We start from the raw sequence: 17,500 nt of genomic DNA on the forward strand, positions 1-17,500 counted from the left end.
TTCAACAAAGTTATCTTTCTCACTGAGGCTATAAGTCATGATATCTACAGTGCACCTCGAATCTTCCCAACGCACGAGTACCCCCATGCCTGTGGCATGTACGTCTTCTGTATGCTGGCACAAACATGCCACGATGGCCACTCCACTGATAACATCCCCTCAGGTGGCCGACAGGTATGGCAGCTCTGCCACTGCAGCACCACTGGAGCCAGCGTATCAGTGGTAGAGGTCGTCCGTTTGTCCCTGTCGGCTTTTGTTCCTGGAAAACTAACATGGCAGTGAGCTGACTGCTCGGCAGTCTTTGCTTGACCTGCTCCATGTTTCCCTCTGGTAAACAGGCCGACGTTTCTGTCTCGTTTTCGCGGCCTCTGCTCTGCTCAGCTGAGTGGACTGTGGTGGACGTAGATAAGATCCCCCCACCCCAACCCGTCTGCGCTGTTCTCGTTGTGTGCTGTGTGTCACACACCGCCGGAGAGAAATACACACACGCACGCTCTGACATAACCATAACACTCTCTTTCTCTCTCTCTCTCTCTTTTCCTCTTGCCACACATTTTCTCTCATTCTCTTACTCTATGTTTTTCTCTCCATCTTTATTCTGAGACTTTCTCTCAGATTCTCTGCGTGTCTCTCTCTCTCTCTCTCTCTCCATTTCTCCAATTCTGTGTGCCTCATATCCTCCCTTGGTTTTGATCTCTTTCACTCACTCTCTCTCTCCATCTCTCTCTCCCCCCGCCCCCCCCCCCCCCTCTCTCCCTGGCTGTCCTCTCCTCGCCTCAGATCCCGAGCTCCCAAATTAGCTCCCTGACTCACGGCCGCCTGTTCCCCGGCTGGCTGCCTGTCTGAGGCATGTGTGCCTTCAGCCCACGAGAGCCCTCTGTGGTCCGGGCCAGTGCCTGAGCCCTGCTCGCGCTCACACATCGCCTGCCCCCAGGGCTTCACCACGGTGATGGACAGACCGGGGGGGAGAGGAGGAGAGGAGGATGGAGGGAAGAGAGCAAGTGAAAGGGTGAGAGGTACTGATAGGAAGGAAAGAGGGAAAGAGAGAGAAAGAGTGAGAGAGGGAGAAAGAGGGAGAGAGAGAGAGAGAGAGAGAGAGAGCAGAATATGGTTAGACATACTGCTGGCGAGTCTTGAGTTCTTTGTCTATTTTTCCCCTCATCATTTTCCGTTTTCAAATCCCTCAGTTGCACTGTGTCGTTCGCCTGCCTGCCTGCTCACTCGTTTTTTCGTTCGCTCACCCTCCCTTCTCAGCACGTTTCGGGAGACCTTTAGTTTGCACACGGTGTGTGTGTGTGTGTGTGTGTGTGTCTGTGTGTGTGTGTGTGTGTGTGTGTGTGAGAGCGAGTTTGCACACGTTGCCGGGGTGCGCTTAGCGAGGTGTGATGAAATCAGACACTGGAAAGAGTCCAAATGTCGTCTGGGCATGGAGTAAGGGCGATGGGCGCGCGTCTGGGCACGGGCTAAAGGCGATGCGTGCGTGCGTCTGGGCATGGACTAAGGGCGATATGCACGCCTCGCCATCGTACACCAAGACCATTCATGCAAGAAAGGCCCTTCACTAACGCCAGACTGCCTGCAAACTGTCACCGCGCACACACACACACATACACACACACACACACACACACACACACACATACACACACACACACACACACACATACACACACACACACACACACAGAACAGCCCCCCGTCCCTCTCTCCTGTCATTTTTTCTTCTGTTTTTCTTCACTTTATTTAATAAAAAAGAACAGGAAGTAGTCAGAAGAGAAAGCCTTTTCCTCCTCTGTGGCCCGGCGTCTGTTGCATTGCGTGAGAACACGCCGGTCCGTCTTCTGAATTATGAATGACCAAGGCCATCTCCCCCACGGTTCAGCCAAGGTACAATCACAGTCATCTCTCTCTCTCTCTCTCTCCCTCTCGCTCTCTCTCTTTCTCTCTCTCTCTCTGTCTACCTCTCTTGTTCCACTCTACCTGTGCATTTTTTGGGGCTTCCGGGTCGTTTGCCGTGCATTCCCAGCTTGCAGTTGAAGTTCTCCTCCCAGAACTCGGCGAACCACACGTTCCTCCTGTTGTTGGACAGCGAGCGGCTCTTGAAGTAGCGATCGAAAGCTGGAGGAGGAGAAGGAGGAGGAGGAGGAGGGTGGGGTAAAAGATGTGAAAGAAGAAATGAAAAGAGAGAGAGAAAGAGTAAAACAGAGAGGAGTGAGTGAAAAGCATTGTCCATGACTTCACGCCATCCCTCCTACTCACGACGAGAACAATCAAGAAGGACAAGAGAAACAAGCAGTTGTCATTTACGCAGTCTATACGCATAACTGTCTCTCCCCCTAAGGATACAATTATCTAATGGGTTCTAGCAAAAGGCGTGCTAATTGGGGACACATCGTCAAGATGTACCCCAAGAGAATCGCCTCTGTCACTCCGTGTGCGTGTGTGCACACATGCAGGCATGTACGATTGTGCGTGTGTTTGTGTGCGTGTGTTAGTGTGTGGGCGTCTCATCATTGTCTGAGCTTGTATACGTGTGTGTGTGTGTGTGTGTGTGACTCATTAGGGCCTTTGCTGGCTACAAGCAGCTCTGTGTGCGCTAACACTAGAGTCTTCTAGCGTAGCGGCAGTGGCGCTAACCGCTACTCAGCCACCCATAACACAGAGCCCAGTGGGAGTGAGGCAGATAACAGCCCCCTCCCTGATCTGGGCACTAAGCCCGGCTGGAGAGGGCACAGTAACACAGAGAGTGGTTGCGCTCTTGGAGAATACCAAATAAGAAAAGCCTATAAAAGACCTCTCTCTCTCTCTTTCTCTCTCTTGCTCTCTTTCTTCTCTCTATTTCTCTCTCTCTTTCTTTCTTTCTCTCTCTTTCTTGCTCTCTGTCTTTCTCTCTTTCTCTCTCTATATCTCGCTCACTTCCTCTGTCACATGCTATACTATAAGAAAATCCCTATAAAAGACCTCTTTAATCTCTCTCTCTCTCTCTCTCTCTCTCTCTCTCTCTCTCTCATACTCTTTCTCTCTCTCTCTCACTCTCGCCCCTGGAGTAGAAGGTCTTATCCAATCGTGTGATAACACCTATCAGGAAGCAAATACCCAGGAGAGTGTAGAGGTGACGTTTTTTAACCCCCTTCTGACAACAACCCACCCCAGAGCACCCCACCTCAGCCTCCTCGCCTCCCCTCCTCTCTCCTTCCCTTCCCAGGGTGCTCTGGTGAGCCTCTTACCATCGACGGAGGCGCGCTTGGGCAGGATGGTGATGGCTCCCTCGGCCACGTCCTCCTGGCCCACCACCGGCGAGATCTTGGAGCCCCAGCTGTCAGAGCCCACCCACAGGAAGTGACCCGTGTGGTTCCTGCGCCTGGCAGCATCCAGGACTCGTCTGTGTGGAAGACAGGAGCATAGTAGTTGAAGAAAGAAACACAAAAAGAGGGAAAGAAAGAAAGAAAGAAAGAAAGAAAGAATGGATAAGAAATGTATTATTCCTCTGACCATAATTATTATTGAATGACAGATGAATTATTACTGCTACAATCTCTCTATCCAGTAAATGCATAAAAGAGGTAGCACTGACCAATTTACTAATCGTGTGAAATAATAAGCTAATATTCATCAAGTTTAAATTGTATGAACTTATCAGATCTTGGTGTTCGAGGAGGAGCCTGGAGAGATGAGGAGACGTTTACCTACAGAGTTCAATCACATGCCTCGCTTTGAAAATGCTTTTATCACTTGGTAGCATGAACTGTTCCTTTTTCAGTACACATCCGTTCTATTTCTCCTCTTGCGAGCTGGTCTCTACTTACTTCAAACTACTCTACTTTTTTTCCCAACTTTTCGTGCAGAAAGGGAAAAAAATGTTTTTTATCAACTAGCACACCAAATAGCAACATAAGTAGCCATGCAACCCATTTATTTATTGTTACAGTTTATATGCACGATGGGAAAAGAACCAATACCCTTAGCTGTGTTCTCTGCTTCCCACAAATCCATAGGGTCTGCTAAGGATGTAGACCATTAGATATTACATTTAATGGTTCCCAGAAATGTCTTCAAGTAAGCATATATTGCCGCATCCCACATCCACCATGGTCACACTTTCAACTTTCCATTAAGTCCAGCAGCAGATCCCTTGGTGCCTTGGTGGGACCCTTCTCTTCCTCTCTCTGTCTCTTTCTGTCTCTCTCTCTCTCTCTCTCTCTCTCTCTCTCTCTCTCTCTTCTCTCTCTCTCTCTCTCTCTCTCTCTCTCTCTCTCTCCTCTCTCTCTCTGCCCTGCTCCCAACCCAGGCAGCACCAGAGAGCTGATGAGAGCTGGTCCTCGGGGGCCGGCTTACGTAACAGGCTCAGCTCAGGCAAAGCTCTGTGGGCCCAATCAGACCTGCGCGGCGCGGAGCAGGATGTACTGTAGAAACGGGAGCATTCCCTTCCTGCAGGCGCAGGAAGCCTTGCTTTCCTTCATCCTCCTCTTTTTTCCACTCTTTTTTCCTCCTTTTTATCCCTCCCTCCCTCCCTCCCTCCACCCACCTCACTCTGTGTCACTACCATTATTTTGTGTTTTTTGTGGAGGAGGCACTGCACGTTTTGTGTTCATTTATGGTAAGCGAGAGGGGCCATTATTATTGCTGGAGAGGAAATGCTTAAGTAAAGGGAGGACACTGTGTTAGTTGGGAGAGTCACAGGCTTAATGGAGACATAACTGCTGTCTCAGTGGCTGCCTCAAATCTCTCTTTCACTCTCACACTCTCTCTCTCTCTCAATACCACTCTCTTCTTCTCATCCCTTCCTCATCATCAACCTCCCTGCCTTAGTCCCTGCATTACCCACTTTCTGCCCCCCATAACTTTCACTTTCACTCTGTTTTATTTTCTGTCACTCCTCTCTCTCTCTCTCTAGTTTTTTTCTTGTTTTCCTGCTGCTCACCTGTTATCCACCTCTATTCTTCTCTCTTTCCCTTTGCACCTGATTTTCTACCCCTCCCCTTTTGCCACCTCCCACCTCCTGCCCCCTCCCTCCCTCCCTCCCCTCCGTTTCAGACATAGACCTCTCCAGAATAAGTCCCGCCTCCTAACTTCTGTATCCATCCAACCTTCGGTCGTCAAATGTCTATGGGAAATAACATGGTGTTTTGAAAGATCGTACCTGTCAAACTCTGTAGGTGACTGGATTTTCTGATTTTCGGTGCCGTTTAAGTAGTATAGTCTATAGTATACTACTTAAACGGCACCGACAATCAAAAAATCCAGTGGAAACTAGAAGTGTGTAGGCCAATCTGCCCAGCAGCTTTTTCTACTTTGCTACCTACAGATGTTTTACCAGTATGATATTTCGAAACGCCATGTTATTTCCCATAGACAATCGACGCCCGGAAGTTGGATGGATACGGAAGTTACGGAGGCGGGACTTATTCTGGAGAGGTCTATTCCCTGTGGGTAAACAATCCGCTGACGACTCTGGCAAAAAGGTCAGAGGTCACATCTGGGAAGGGCTCACCTGATGTCATCCTCGTTTGCAAACATGATGATGGCCCGAGCGTTGGGGGTCTCCATCAGCCGGTCGATGATCTTGAAAAACTCGCCTGATTTCGGCTCACGGGGTATCTTTAGCGACTGCGCAATGCACACACCACCTAAAAGAGAGAGAGAGAGGGAGGAAGAGAGAGAGAGTGAGAAGGAGTGCAACCATGACTGCAGACACATTGTGCGTTTCCACAAAGAATTAAAAATTAAGTGGTCCTCTCTTATCGCTCGACAGCGAAAACCCCTTCGGAAGTTAAAGCGCACACCCGACACAAACAGGATATGACAGGCCATATTGAGAGGGGACAAAGTGCTCATTCATACATTTAACGCCAGCCAGTTATACCTCTTCATCATCCTCAGCGAGCGCCATTATGTCATTAGTGGCTCAAATGGGCGTGAGTGATGGACCCTCCCGTTCCTCTGCACAGTCCCTGCAGTTACAGTTCATTTTAATGAGCATCTGGGCCGTCTTCAGCCCCTCTCTATTACTGTACTTAATCAGTGCGCCGCTCCCTCGCTCGCTCACAAAACACCACGTCCACTCCCCGTCCTCATGACAAATAGTAATTATCCCAAATTAATACCCCCTTCAGGAGTCATCTGCGGTCTGCTGTGACCCCACACACACACACACACACACACACACACACACCCTGCACACAACCATGCCATCGCTGTGTGGCATTTCCTTCTGCTGTGCCCACCATGTCATTATGCGATCACGTTTGTTGGGTACACTAGTTGGTGTTCCTGGGTGGCGGCGGGGAATTGATAATCAGTGTAGTGGAGGTGCGGGTGTGGTTGGGTGGAGATGGTCTGGGGGAGTGTGGTGCTACCTGCGTCCAGCTCAAACAGATTGTTTAATAACAAGCCACACATAAGTCAGAGACGCTTGAGGAGAATGCCGCATTCGGTGCTGCAAGTACAGTATGTCCATCAATCGGCCGTCACCGCTAAGAGAAGACAGCAGACACTGTGAGCGGCATTTGTTTTGCGCTTTTTGACACACAGACACACCTAGCTGCAGTAAGGGGCTCCCACTTACTGTTGACAAGTTCTGTCTTTGTTTCCCCCCCTTTCCAAAACAAGCAAATAAAAAAAGCATCCTTTCATGTCTCAGGAAATGCAAGACTATCAAAGACGACAAATTAGCATTCAAGGCTTTTGGTGCTTTTCAAAGCAGCACGCTCCCTCCTTCGTCCTCATGCGTTTCCTCCTCTCTTCCTAGTCTTCTTTTGAGGAGGTGTGTGGGAGTGGGGTGGTGGTGGTGGGGGGAGGCTTTGGCGCAAACAGCACGCGTTTACCTAACAGGGCTGACTGGTAACAATTTCCCCTTGTAATCCTTGCACGTGGGATGTGGCCGGCGCAGACATCAGCATTGCAGCATTTCCAGGCAGCTTCTTCCTGTGAGCCTGAGCTTATTTTGTCACCTCTGAGGGGAAAAGAAACGGGGGACGGTTTTTGGGGAAACAGTGACATCTGGTGGTGGTGGTGCTGCTCCATGTTGACGATTCCACGCCTTGTCACTGGTCTTCCAGCTCATAAAATACTTTCATGTTTCTGAGGCAACCATCAGAAGCCAAAGTTAAGCGAGCTCCATCCCACCCATTTCAAAACCTGTGATTTGAGTATGTGTGTATGTGTGTATGTGTGTGTGTGTGTGTGTGTGTGTGTGTGTGTGTGGGAGAGAGAGAGAGAGAGAAAGAGTCACTGGACATCAGTGGCGGAGACATCCAGTGAGTCAGTGCCACGATTTGTGTGTTTCAAAGGAATGGGACCTCCGGCCACCACCACTGAATCTAGCTCCATTTGCGTGTGAATTAAGTGGCCCATTTGACGTCTGTGATAATTGAATGGTTCCTAGTGTAACAGCGACAGAAAGTCGAGCGGTCTCCATTAATCTTTAATGATTTGATTATCAGGGCCTTATGAAACGTGACTTATCTAATCAGATCTGTGCTCACATGCCCACTCAAACGTACAGTATGGAAAGACTGATGAGGAGCACAATTTATTTCTAGGGGTCGATATGAAGCGGTTGCAATGATCTTTTTTTTCTCTCTCTATACCCCTCTCTCTTTTTTCTTCTCTATACCAACTGTACAAGTTTTCTTTAAAAAGTAAAAAAACACAGTCACTGACTTAAGTGATTCATTGGGACCAATTTCCGGGTGACTTATTGATTAACTGATTGATTAACTGGATGAGATAGTCTTTTTGTCTATCTATTTATTTAGTAATTAACTGAAGTTTCTTACTTTTTTACTTCCATCAATCCTTTCAATTTCATTTCATTCATATCCTCACTTATTACCTCAAAAATGATTTATCGTGATCAATTTGAAAAGAGTTTGGTTCATTAATTGATAAAAATGACTGAATGATAAGGTTAGTCTTGCCTTAGCTGCTTATTGTGCAGTTAGTCACTCCATTACTTGTTTAGGTAACCATCAATCATTTCCCAACTTCATATTGGTTTTTCCGGTGGCACAATAAGCAACATTGAGCTAATGCTAACTTGGAGACAAGTTACAAGACAAATTTCAAGTCAACGTTTTGTAGAGCTACAGCATGTGTTAAGGTCCAATTTTCATTTAAAAGTATCTGCGTTTTTTTTAGACCTTTCCTACCGAAAAATCCTCAAGGAGCAGACTCAAATAAACACAATGTGTTATAATGACCGCCGCACAGCGAAGCGGCGGTCATATAGGTTTAGTCAGATTTATTTTTTTTCTTTTTCATGAAATGAGTGGTTATGGAATGGGTTGACATGGCCCCTTGAGATCAACATACAAAAAAAATGGTCCTCCTAAACCTTACGGTTCTCGAAATATTCACAGAAAACTGTGTCTGCCCTACCCTCCTTTCGGGGGGGGGGCAGTCCAGCGGGGGGAGCTACAGATCAAAACGATGGTTCCATGCTATTCATATGGGGTTACATGCCCACCAAGTTTAGTCTACCCTGGTCTTTCAGTGTCCCGGGAATCTTTGACGGAAATTTGGACATGCGAAAAAGAAAAAAAAAAAAGAAAAAAAAAAAAAAATCTGACTAAACCTATATGACCCCCGCTTCGCTGCGCGGCGGTCATAAATATCAATCCCAATGTCCTATTGCAGTGACAGGGACACTGTTCTGCAAGAGATGTTTTCCTTTGCATGAATGTTAAATTGAGGTCCTGACTCACCATGGTTGTTAAAGATCCCATGGCACTTATCGCAAAGAGTAGGTGGTTCCCTGATTTGCTTTATTTATGTACACATACACACACACACACATGCGCACACACACACACACACATACAAACACACACACACACACTACACATGCACACACACATACATGCACACACACGACACGCACAAACACGCACACAAACACATAAACACACATACAAACACACACACATGCACCCACACATACAAACACACCTACATACACAAACACACGCACACACACTCACACACAAAAAAACACAAACAAAACACATATACAAAAACAACCACACACAGACAGACGCAGACACTCAATTACAAACACACAAAAAAGGAACAAAGTAGGAAATGAACACAATTTGACAAGCGTGACTTATTTTTCTGGAAAAAATATGCTGGACTGGGCGGCGGTCATATTTTGTACCGCTCTGCGGTACATCTAGTTGTTGTTGTAGTGATGTGGCTGTTATTGTTGTCGTAGTGATGTGGCTGTTGTTGTTGTCGTAGTGATGTGGCTCTTCAGCCAGTGGTTCCACGGTGCGTAGCCCAGTCACTGAGCTCCCTCAGGAGGCCCTCATCATCCCCAGTGGCTCTGGGTGAAGCCTGATAGGATCTGTGTTAGAGGTGATGGGGGACAGAGCCACTCTGTGGAGCATACTGTAAAAACACTCCAATCAAGTTCATGTTTAATGCAATTTCTCTTTGTTCTCACTCTCTCTCTCTCTCTGCTTTCTCCAGTGCTTCATTCCACAGGCATAGATGCATGATTAAGCAGCACTGTTTTAGCGTGCTGCGAATTTCTCGAAAAAACTGCACCATTATTGCAGCAGGTTATTATATCCATCCATTATGCTGCAGACCCCCCCCCCCCCCTTCCCTCGTTTTCTCAGCATATTCTGTGTGTGTGTGTGTGTGTGTGTGTGTGTGTGTGTGTGTGTGTGTGTGTATGTGTGTGTGTGGTGTGTGTGTAGAGGCAGGAGGTGATTATGAGGGCCAACAAAAAGAAGTGATCAAAACACAAAGGTACAGGGAGAGAACGTGCCAGTGTGGCAGGATGGACTGGGGTTGAATCCAGCCATCCCCCTTCTCATTTGGTTATGGTTGGCTCTCTTCTTTTCTATCCAGTTCGTGGTTGGCTCACATTATGTCTTTGGTGGCCAATCATAACCTGAGACCTAACATAGTCAAAACTGCACGAAATTGGAAGTGTAGGATCATTATGACACCCTCTGAATGCACACCAAGTTTCGTGAAATTCCGTTCATGGGGGGCCACACAATAAGTGAATTTATGTTCCTAAACACCAACTGGCCTGTAGGTGGCCGGAGACAGTTTTCTGTGAATATCTCGAGAACTGTAGGGACTAGGAGGTCCACCTTTTTTTTTGTATGTTGGTCTTAAGGGGCCATGTCAACCTATCCCATTACCACTTATTTCATGTATAGCGCCACCTAGTTAAAAATTAAAAAGTAAAACATTAGGTGTTTTCATCACAATATCTCTGGCTGACATGGTCAAAACTGCACGAAATTGAAAGTGTAGGATCATTATGACACCCTCCGAATGCATGCCAAGTTTCGTGGACTTTCGTTCATGGGGGGCCTTACAATAAAATAATTTCTGTGTACATTTAGTGACTGTACACCAACAAGGATTCCTGGGACACTGAAAGACCGGGGTACACGAAACTTGGTGGGCATATAACCCCATATGGATAGCATGGAACCATCATTTTTCATTTTGATCTGTAGCCCCCCCGCTGGACTGGACCCCCCGAAAGGAGGGTAGGGCAGACACAGTTTTCTGTGAATATCTTGAGAACCGTAGGGCCTAGGATGACCAATTTTTTGCGTATGTTTGCCTCCAGGGGTCATGTAAACCCATTCCATATGCACATATGTGCATAAACAGATACACACGCACACACATACATTCACAGTAATCCTACGTATGACACATACTCACACAGTAGACATATATACGCATGCATGCACATGCACACACACAGGCACATAAACAGCCAAACACACAAGCACATGCACATGCACGCACACACACCCACCCACCCACCCACACATAAACATAAACATGTACACGCACACATGCACACAATTCAAGAATTTCTCAGAATTATGAACAGGCAAGATGGGGGTGGGGTTGTATAAAATGAATTTTACATGTGAAATCTATGAACTAATCATGTTTTGGTACTTGTTGTCTAGCAGATACCAGTGAGAATTGAGTGTGCATAATGCAATTCAGTGAGACAGTTAGAATCATATATGCCTTTCAGCGTGACTTATTTTTGTGGAAAACATGTGCTGGACTGGGCGGCGGTCATATTTTGTACCGCTCTGCGGTACATCTAGTTTGATAGAAGTCTTAGTCATTTACAGTTCTCCGGGTTAGACCCTGGGGTGGCGTAGTCGAACTCCGTTACTGCCGCCGCTACACCAGGTGTGTTTTCGTTATTCCCCAGTTCGCCCTGCTCATCCTCATCCACCCGCCATCTAAAGCAACATCGTTGGGACAACCCCCAGTGGCAAGAAAGGAGGCCATTTTTCAACAGGTCCCTGCAGTTAGCGTGCATTAGGCTTCCCCTGTGAATGCAGGGAAATTGTCAGTGAGAGCCAGCGAAAAGTGCATGCATACGAAAAGGGAGAGCAATTGAAAGAGAATGAGTGAAGGGAGTGGAGGAGAGAGAGAGAGAGAGAGGGAGAGAAAGAAAGAGAGAGAAAAAGAGAGAGAGAGAAAGAGAGAGGGGGGAGAGGGAGAGAGAGAGAGAGATGCACAGTAATTTATTTGAAGCCTTTTTCTGTGATACCCTATGCAGTGGCCTTAAGGTTTGCTGCCTCGTGGCAAAAACAACACCTCCACATGCTACCGGTTCCCGTTTGCCACGAGCGCTTTCAGACTGGCACAGTTGTGAATGTGAGTTCTTTTTACCCCTCGCACTGACACACATTGACACACAATCCCGGCCAGGGTGTTTATTCAACATGCCACCACACAAACACCCACGTGCGCACAGGCACGGGTGCGTGGTGACAAAGCGCACTAGCACAGCCACATGCTAAAGCGTGTGTGTACAATGGTAAAGCGTGAAATCTCGCTTGTGTCCTCCTACACACAGCCAAATGGAACCCTTTCCCAAGCAAACAGTCCCTGGCACACTATAGACGCTGGAGACGAATAGGCAATGGCAGCCTCCCAAAGCAGGGATTACTTCAAGCTCTGGATCCAGCCTAAAGTTTGCAATGAGAAATCTCAATTTCAAAATAAATGACTTCTTAATCCAAGGACTGGTTTAAGCTTGTGCCAATGAGATCCACTGGTACAACATACAGCCTTTTTGTCAACATTTTAGCACCACAAAGTGATGCCTTGCATATATTAAACCCATTAACTGGCTTTCATTATAATCTTTCATGAGGTATAGCTCTCCAGCAAAAAAACTCACCGAACGACACTGCAAGCACTGCCTAAAACGACTCATAAGTGTATATCTAGGTGGAAAAGGCAGATAAAAGTTCACTTCTCCGCTACAATTTGTGGGATAATGAGGAGTGTGAAGCAGGGGCCCTTTGAAGTGGTGGCTAGTTTACGCCTTGAACCACAGCGCACGCCGCCGCGACCGGGCTCTTTCATCACAAACCCACCAGCAGGAGGATAATTGGTGTGGAGTGGATTTTTCAACTGCACACAACAAACGGCACTCGGAAGATGCTCTCAGGAGAGAGAGAGAGACTCTTGAGATCAGAACATCTCGATCGTGAAAGGTGCGCGGCCAAGTTTTTGGGGGGGATGAGTTCAGTAGTCTCTCATCGAAGATCAGGGCTTTTTGGGAAGGCGGGCAGCCTCCTTCCCTCCGGCCGGCATATGAGACCAAGAGCAAGGTGCCACGTCAAGGCACAGCGACTGAGTCAAGGGCTGACCGACCTCCGATCTGTGCACGATGTCATCAATAGTCCCTCTGATCTTTTGCCACATCTTGGAGGTCAATAGATGCGACCTGGCTATCGGGAGATGTGTGGGGGGGGGGGGGGGGGTGACGCAGGAAGAGGGCTGGGGAGCATCTGAAATCAGGACACGACAGCCACGGCTGAAGGTCACACCGAGAATGAAAGCTCCCTACATTACCACTGCGGCGTCCTGTCTGCTTTTTTTCTTCCAGTTGATAGATTTATCCTCCAGAGAATCCAAAGGATCTCATTTCTTTCTTTTTTCCCTGTGCTCCCCCACACCCCACTTTCCCCGACTCTCTATTCTATGCAGTCTGGAGATTTGGACAAATTCCCTCTCACCTCTCCAATCTCATCAGAAGCTCCCTCGCACTGAGGCATTGCATTTCCTGTAAAAATGTAAATCGAACCTTGCCATTGAGGCAACACGGCCTTAACGCGATGGGTAGGTGGAATGAAATCATGTTTGGATCTCTCCCTCTCTCTCTCTCCCCCCTCTCTCTCCTTCCTTCTCTCTCTTTCTCTCCATCACTCTCTCTCTCTGTCTCTCCCTCTCTCTCTCCCCCCTCTCTCTCCTTCCCTCTCTCTCTTTCTCTCTCCCTCTCCCCCCTCTCTCTCCTTCCCTATCTCTCTTTCTCTCCATTACTCTCTCTCTCTGTCTCTCTTTCTCTCCATCACTCTCTCTCTCTGTCTCTCTCTCCCTCTCTCTCCCTCTCTCTCTCTCTCTCTCTATCTCTCTGTCTCTCCCTCTTCCTTTCCGAGGCAGCTCAGTTTTGCAGTGGCGTTAAGGGAGCCCTGCAGGGTCAGTAGGGAACAAAGGTAATCACCGGCGACCGACGGAAATGACAGTGTTTGAACAATGCAGGCCTGCGAGGCGGGTGTCATTAGTGTTTACGTCGGCGGCAGCCCGAACAGAAGGGGGGAAAAAACGCAGGAAGTCAGGCGTGAGAGGGAGACGTGGGTGGGGGGACGAGAGCGCGTAGCGAGCGAACGAGCGAGAGAACGAGCGAGAGAACGAGCGAGTGAGCGAGTGAGCGGTGGCGGCACAAGCGGTGGAGAGAAAGCATTAAGTCGGGAAATCTTCTCATTACCCTCCTCTTGTTCAGGGCTGGGGGAGATTAGGGCAGCTCAACATCTGAAAGGCCAGCCATCTTAGGGGGCGGGGAAAGGTCTCTGGGAGATGAGAGAAAGGGGTCTGATCAGGTGTGCTGGGGAGGTGGACGAGTCCATGACATGGAGCATGTTTTGGGCCCGAGGGAGGTGAGTGGAATCAGACGAGGCGGTCCACCTACGGGACCCTGGGATGATGCGGGATTCTGAAAGGACACAGAACGTCCCTGGACCCCTAAACTCCCAGCCACCCCACCCTCTTCCTCTGCAGAGCCTTCCCCTGCCCGATCCGCTATTACACTGATGCAGCAAGCACAGGGAACAATCTGGAGGCCGCCGAGATGGAATGCTGCTGTGCACACAATGAAATACAATAACCATCTCACACAGCACGGTCCCAGAATGCCTCCAAACATAATTCATCTCCATTAAAAAGCCCCTTCTGAAGAATCCCCATATCACCGCGGAGCAGCCTAACTCGCACATATGGAAAACACCGACACGTGAGCCTGATAATATCCATAGTTACTCCATGGCCCGCACAAGGCGATGGCAGTCGAGGATTCGCCCATCAAATTATTACAGATGGTGCAATTACTCTCCCCAGCCTCATGTGGGTGGGTGGGGGGGATTTACCCCTGTCTACTATGACTGATGCAAAGCACTTAACATGCATAGTTAACGACGATGAGCCGTTCGCATATGTTCACACGGCACTGTTTCGTTTTTTAAATCGCCTTTGTTGTGACCTAGTGCATTTCGGTCTTGGCATAAAATAAGATAAAGTCAAGTGTGGGGTGGGGGGGGGGGGGGGGGGGTGAAGGACGGAAGAGGCACTGCTTAGTTATGAGGATCAGGTAATTCCCCTTTGCCCTGTGTCCAATGCGGGAGGAGGAAGAGGATGAGGAAGAGGCGACTAAGCATGTGGTGCTCTGCTGAGCCTCTGAACAAGGTCGGCGGCGGCGAGCCGGTCACGTCACGGAGCGCCACATGCCGAGTGGAACTGCCTCGTCAGCTCTCTCGCGCCTGTCTCTGCCTCCCCGATTCAAGTGAAAGGCGACCGGGCACCTGTTTCCCTGGTGTAGCGAAGGTGGATGCGACCGGCCGCGATTGGGGCCGCGGCGTCTCTACAAAACACACTGTTGGCAGGAAGCCCGTGTGAGCTGAGATATGGAGCACACGTCAGACAGATGGAGTGGTCAGGGTCAGATCTACTCCAAACTGTCTGGTACACACACACACACGCACACACGCACAGACGCACACGCACACACACCAGACACACACACACACACACACACATCCATTGGCAACAACACAAATAAGTACAATGTGTTGGCATACATTCACTCATGCCAGAACACATACACATGCTGTAATGCCAGACATGAACACACAGCTATATACAGCACATTCCATGTCACATTCACGTCCACTGACATACTTACACAGACAGACACTTGTTCACTCCCACACTCACTCACACTGATTTCCAAAGCAAGTGGGCCAAGCACTAACCCCCCTACTAGGATTCTGGGATCTGAAGGGAGACAATCAGTTGCTCTCTCTCTCTCTCTCTCTCTCTCTCTCTCTCTCTCTCTCTCTCCCTCCCTCTCTCGTCAACAGTGCTATTATCCTGTAGGGGCCACATCACGAAGCCTCTCTCCTAATGGTCGTGACACAGACGCCCAGGGGGGACGTCCTTCTCTCGACGTGCCACTGACAGCGGCAATAGTGGGCGGGGCAGAGGTCACGACCCAAGAGGTCATTAAAACATATGCTCTAAATCTCTCCGGTCCTGTTTCCTCTATCTCTCTCTCTCTCTCTCTCTCTAACCCTCTTCAGTGGCACGTGTAGCCTGTAGGGGCCTTTACACCATGCTTGTGTGGCTTGGAGATGGACCATCACACAAATGGAGAGACCGGAGCAGGAGTGCGCCTGCGCAGTTCGTCGGCGTCCCTTCAAAAGCGGTCCGTCTGATATAGTGCGTCAATAAGATCAATGCACGGGGGTGACTGCATGACTGTTTCCATGGTATCCACACACGACTAGCTTCCAGTGTGTTTTGAGAGATTGGGGGGGGGGGGGGGGGGTGGATGTGTGGGTGGGTGTGGGGGGGTGGATGTGGGGGTGGGGGGGGATCTATTGTGTGACAGTGCTTCTCTGTGGTTTTCTTCATTGTGTGGGCTTTTCTTTTTTTGCAGAATCAGGCAGTGGACGCTTTTTCTTTCTTGCCGATCAGTCTCTCGCTCTGTCCTTCTCTCTGGTCTCTGCGCTTGACCTGTTTTTTCTCCACCGAAATGTGATGTCCGGCTGTTCTAACACCGATCTCTGATCCTTCCTCTCCCCACTTGTCCCCCTCTCTCTACCTCTCTCTCTCCTTTTCTCTCCCTCTCTCTACCTCTCTCTCTCCTTTTCTCTCCCTCTCTCACTCTCTCTCCCTCTCTCACATTTTTTCAAAACTCTCTACTCTCTGATCCTTTATTCCAGCCCTGCAGTCTCAGTTGGCTCACTCTGTCCTACGGAGATTGAGGCTCAGAGTCTCTTTTCTCGTTCCACAGACCCTTGTGTTTCCCTTCCACACGATGAGAACTTGTCTTTTTCAGTGGCGGATGAGGACAGTCTCACTGCCACTTGCAGCCAATTTGTTTTTCACTTTCACACACACCAGCACTTTTCCCGGCAAATGATTTTCATACCGTGAAACGCTGAGTTATTCATACGGACGACAGGCTTGTCCTTAATTGGCTCGTAGGAGAACTTAAGGATTTCCTTTTAGGATTCTTCTTTCAGACAAACGCAAATCACAAGTGATCTAGCCTAATGCATAATATCAAATTCCTCTGATTTCTTTCCTCAAAAATGTCTAATAAATAAAGTAAATAATCATGTTGACAGTAACAGCTTCCAGTTGTTAGTTGGAAGTTTTTTTGAAAATGTATCGTTTAAATGTCTTAATATCAACATTATTGAAAATCAGGGTTATTAACTTAAATAGCAGACCTTTGCTTGGCCATCAACCATTGCAGTAGACTAGCATACTGTAGCAAGGTGTAGGAGGTATATTTTTCTAAATTGATTTCATTGACACCCCTGACCAAGTGACAGATAAAAGCATTCGAAATGCTGTCTCATTCTTTTAGCTTTAGCAGATTAATTCCCCTTTTTCAATGACTTTTGAAGGGGGGCACCACTGGAAAATTGAAGTGGGACAACTAACTGAAATGGTGTTTCATACAGAGTCAGTTATGTCAGTTACGTAAATCATGCAATACTACTTATGGCAACAATTCTCATGAACATTGCACATACTTACATGATGAGGCCAAGTGATATCAACATGTATAATATTCATAAATAAATAAAAAATGAAAAAGCTTGTTACAGTTCAAATAAGAACACAAAATGGCCTCAGCGTCTATTTAAAGGGGATAGATTGAGGAACATAATGTCCATGGGTACCTATCCAAATCAAGGAGGATGTTCATTAGGATAGAAGCATTGAGGATGTGTCATCTACACTAGATCAGCCATTTCTTTCTACAACAGTCGTTTACAACATTAATGATCAAAAACAACGACATTTCTATGTGACTCCAAACTTTTGAATGGTAGTGTGCCATGTATTACTATGTAATGAATATGTAATAACACTCCATCCATACAAGAAGATTGTAGAAGCACTTCCAATCTCT

General features: G+C 47.9%; 1 protein-coding gene across 4 annotated transcripts in view; it reads right to left on the bottom strand.

Moving 5' to 3' along the window:
• The window catches only part of grm8a (glutamate receptor, metabotropic 8a), a 163,374-nt gene that overhangs the window by 57,619 nt on the left and 88,255 nt on the right, over nt 1–17,500 (bottom strand). For all 4 annotated transcript variants that reach the window (XM_042078880.1, XM_042078881.1, XM_042078883.1 and 1 more), the window contains 3 exons: nt 5,492–5,627; nt 3,228–3,382; nt 1,981–2,118 (listed from right to left, as the gene is read on the bottom strand). In XM_042078880.1, the coding sequence (XP_041934814.1) occupies nt 1,981–2,118; nt 3,228–3,382; nt 5,492–5,627 (429 nt within the window). The remainder of the gene's footprint in view (nt 1–1,980; nt 2,119–3,227; nt 3,383–5,491; nt 5,628–17,500) is intronic.

The sequence above is a fragment of the Alosa sapidissima genome, chromosome 22 (assembly GCF_018492685.1).
Source record: "Alosa sapidissima isolate fAloSap1 chromosome 22, fAloSap1.pri, whole genome shotgun sequence".
NCBI lineage: Eukaryota > Metazoa > Chordata > Actinopteri > Clupeiformes > Clupeidae > Alosa > Alosa sapidissima.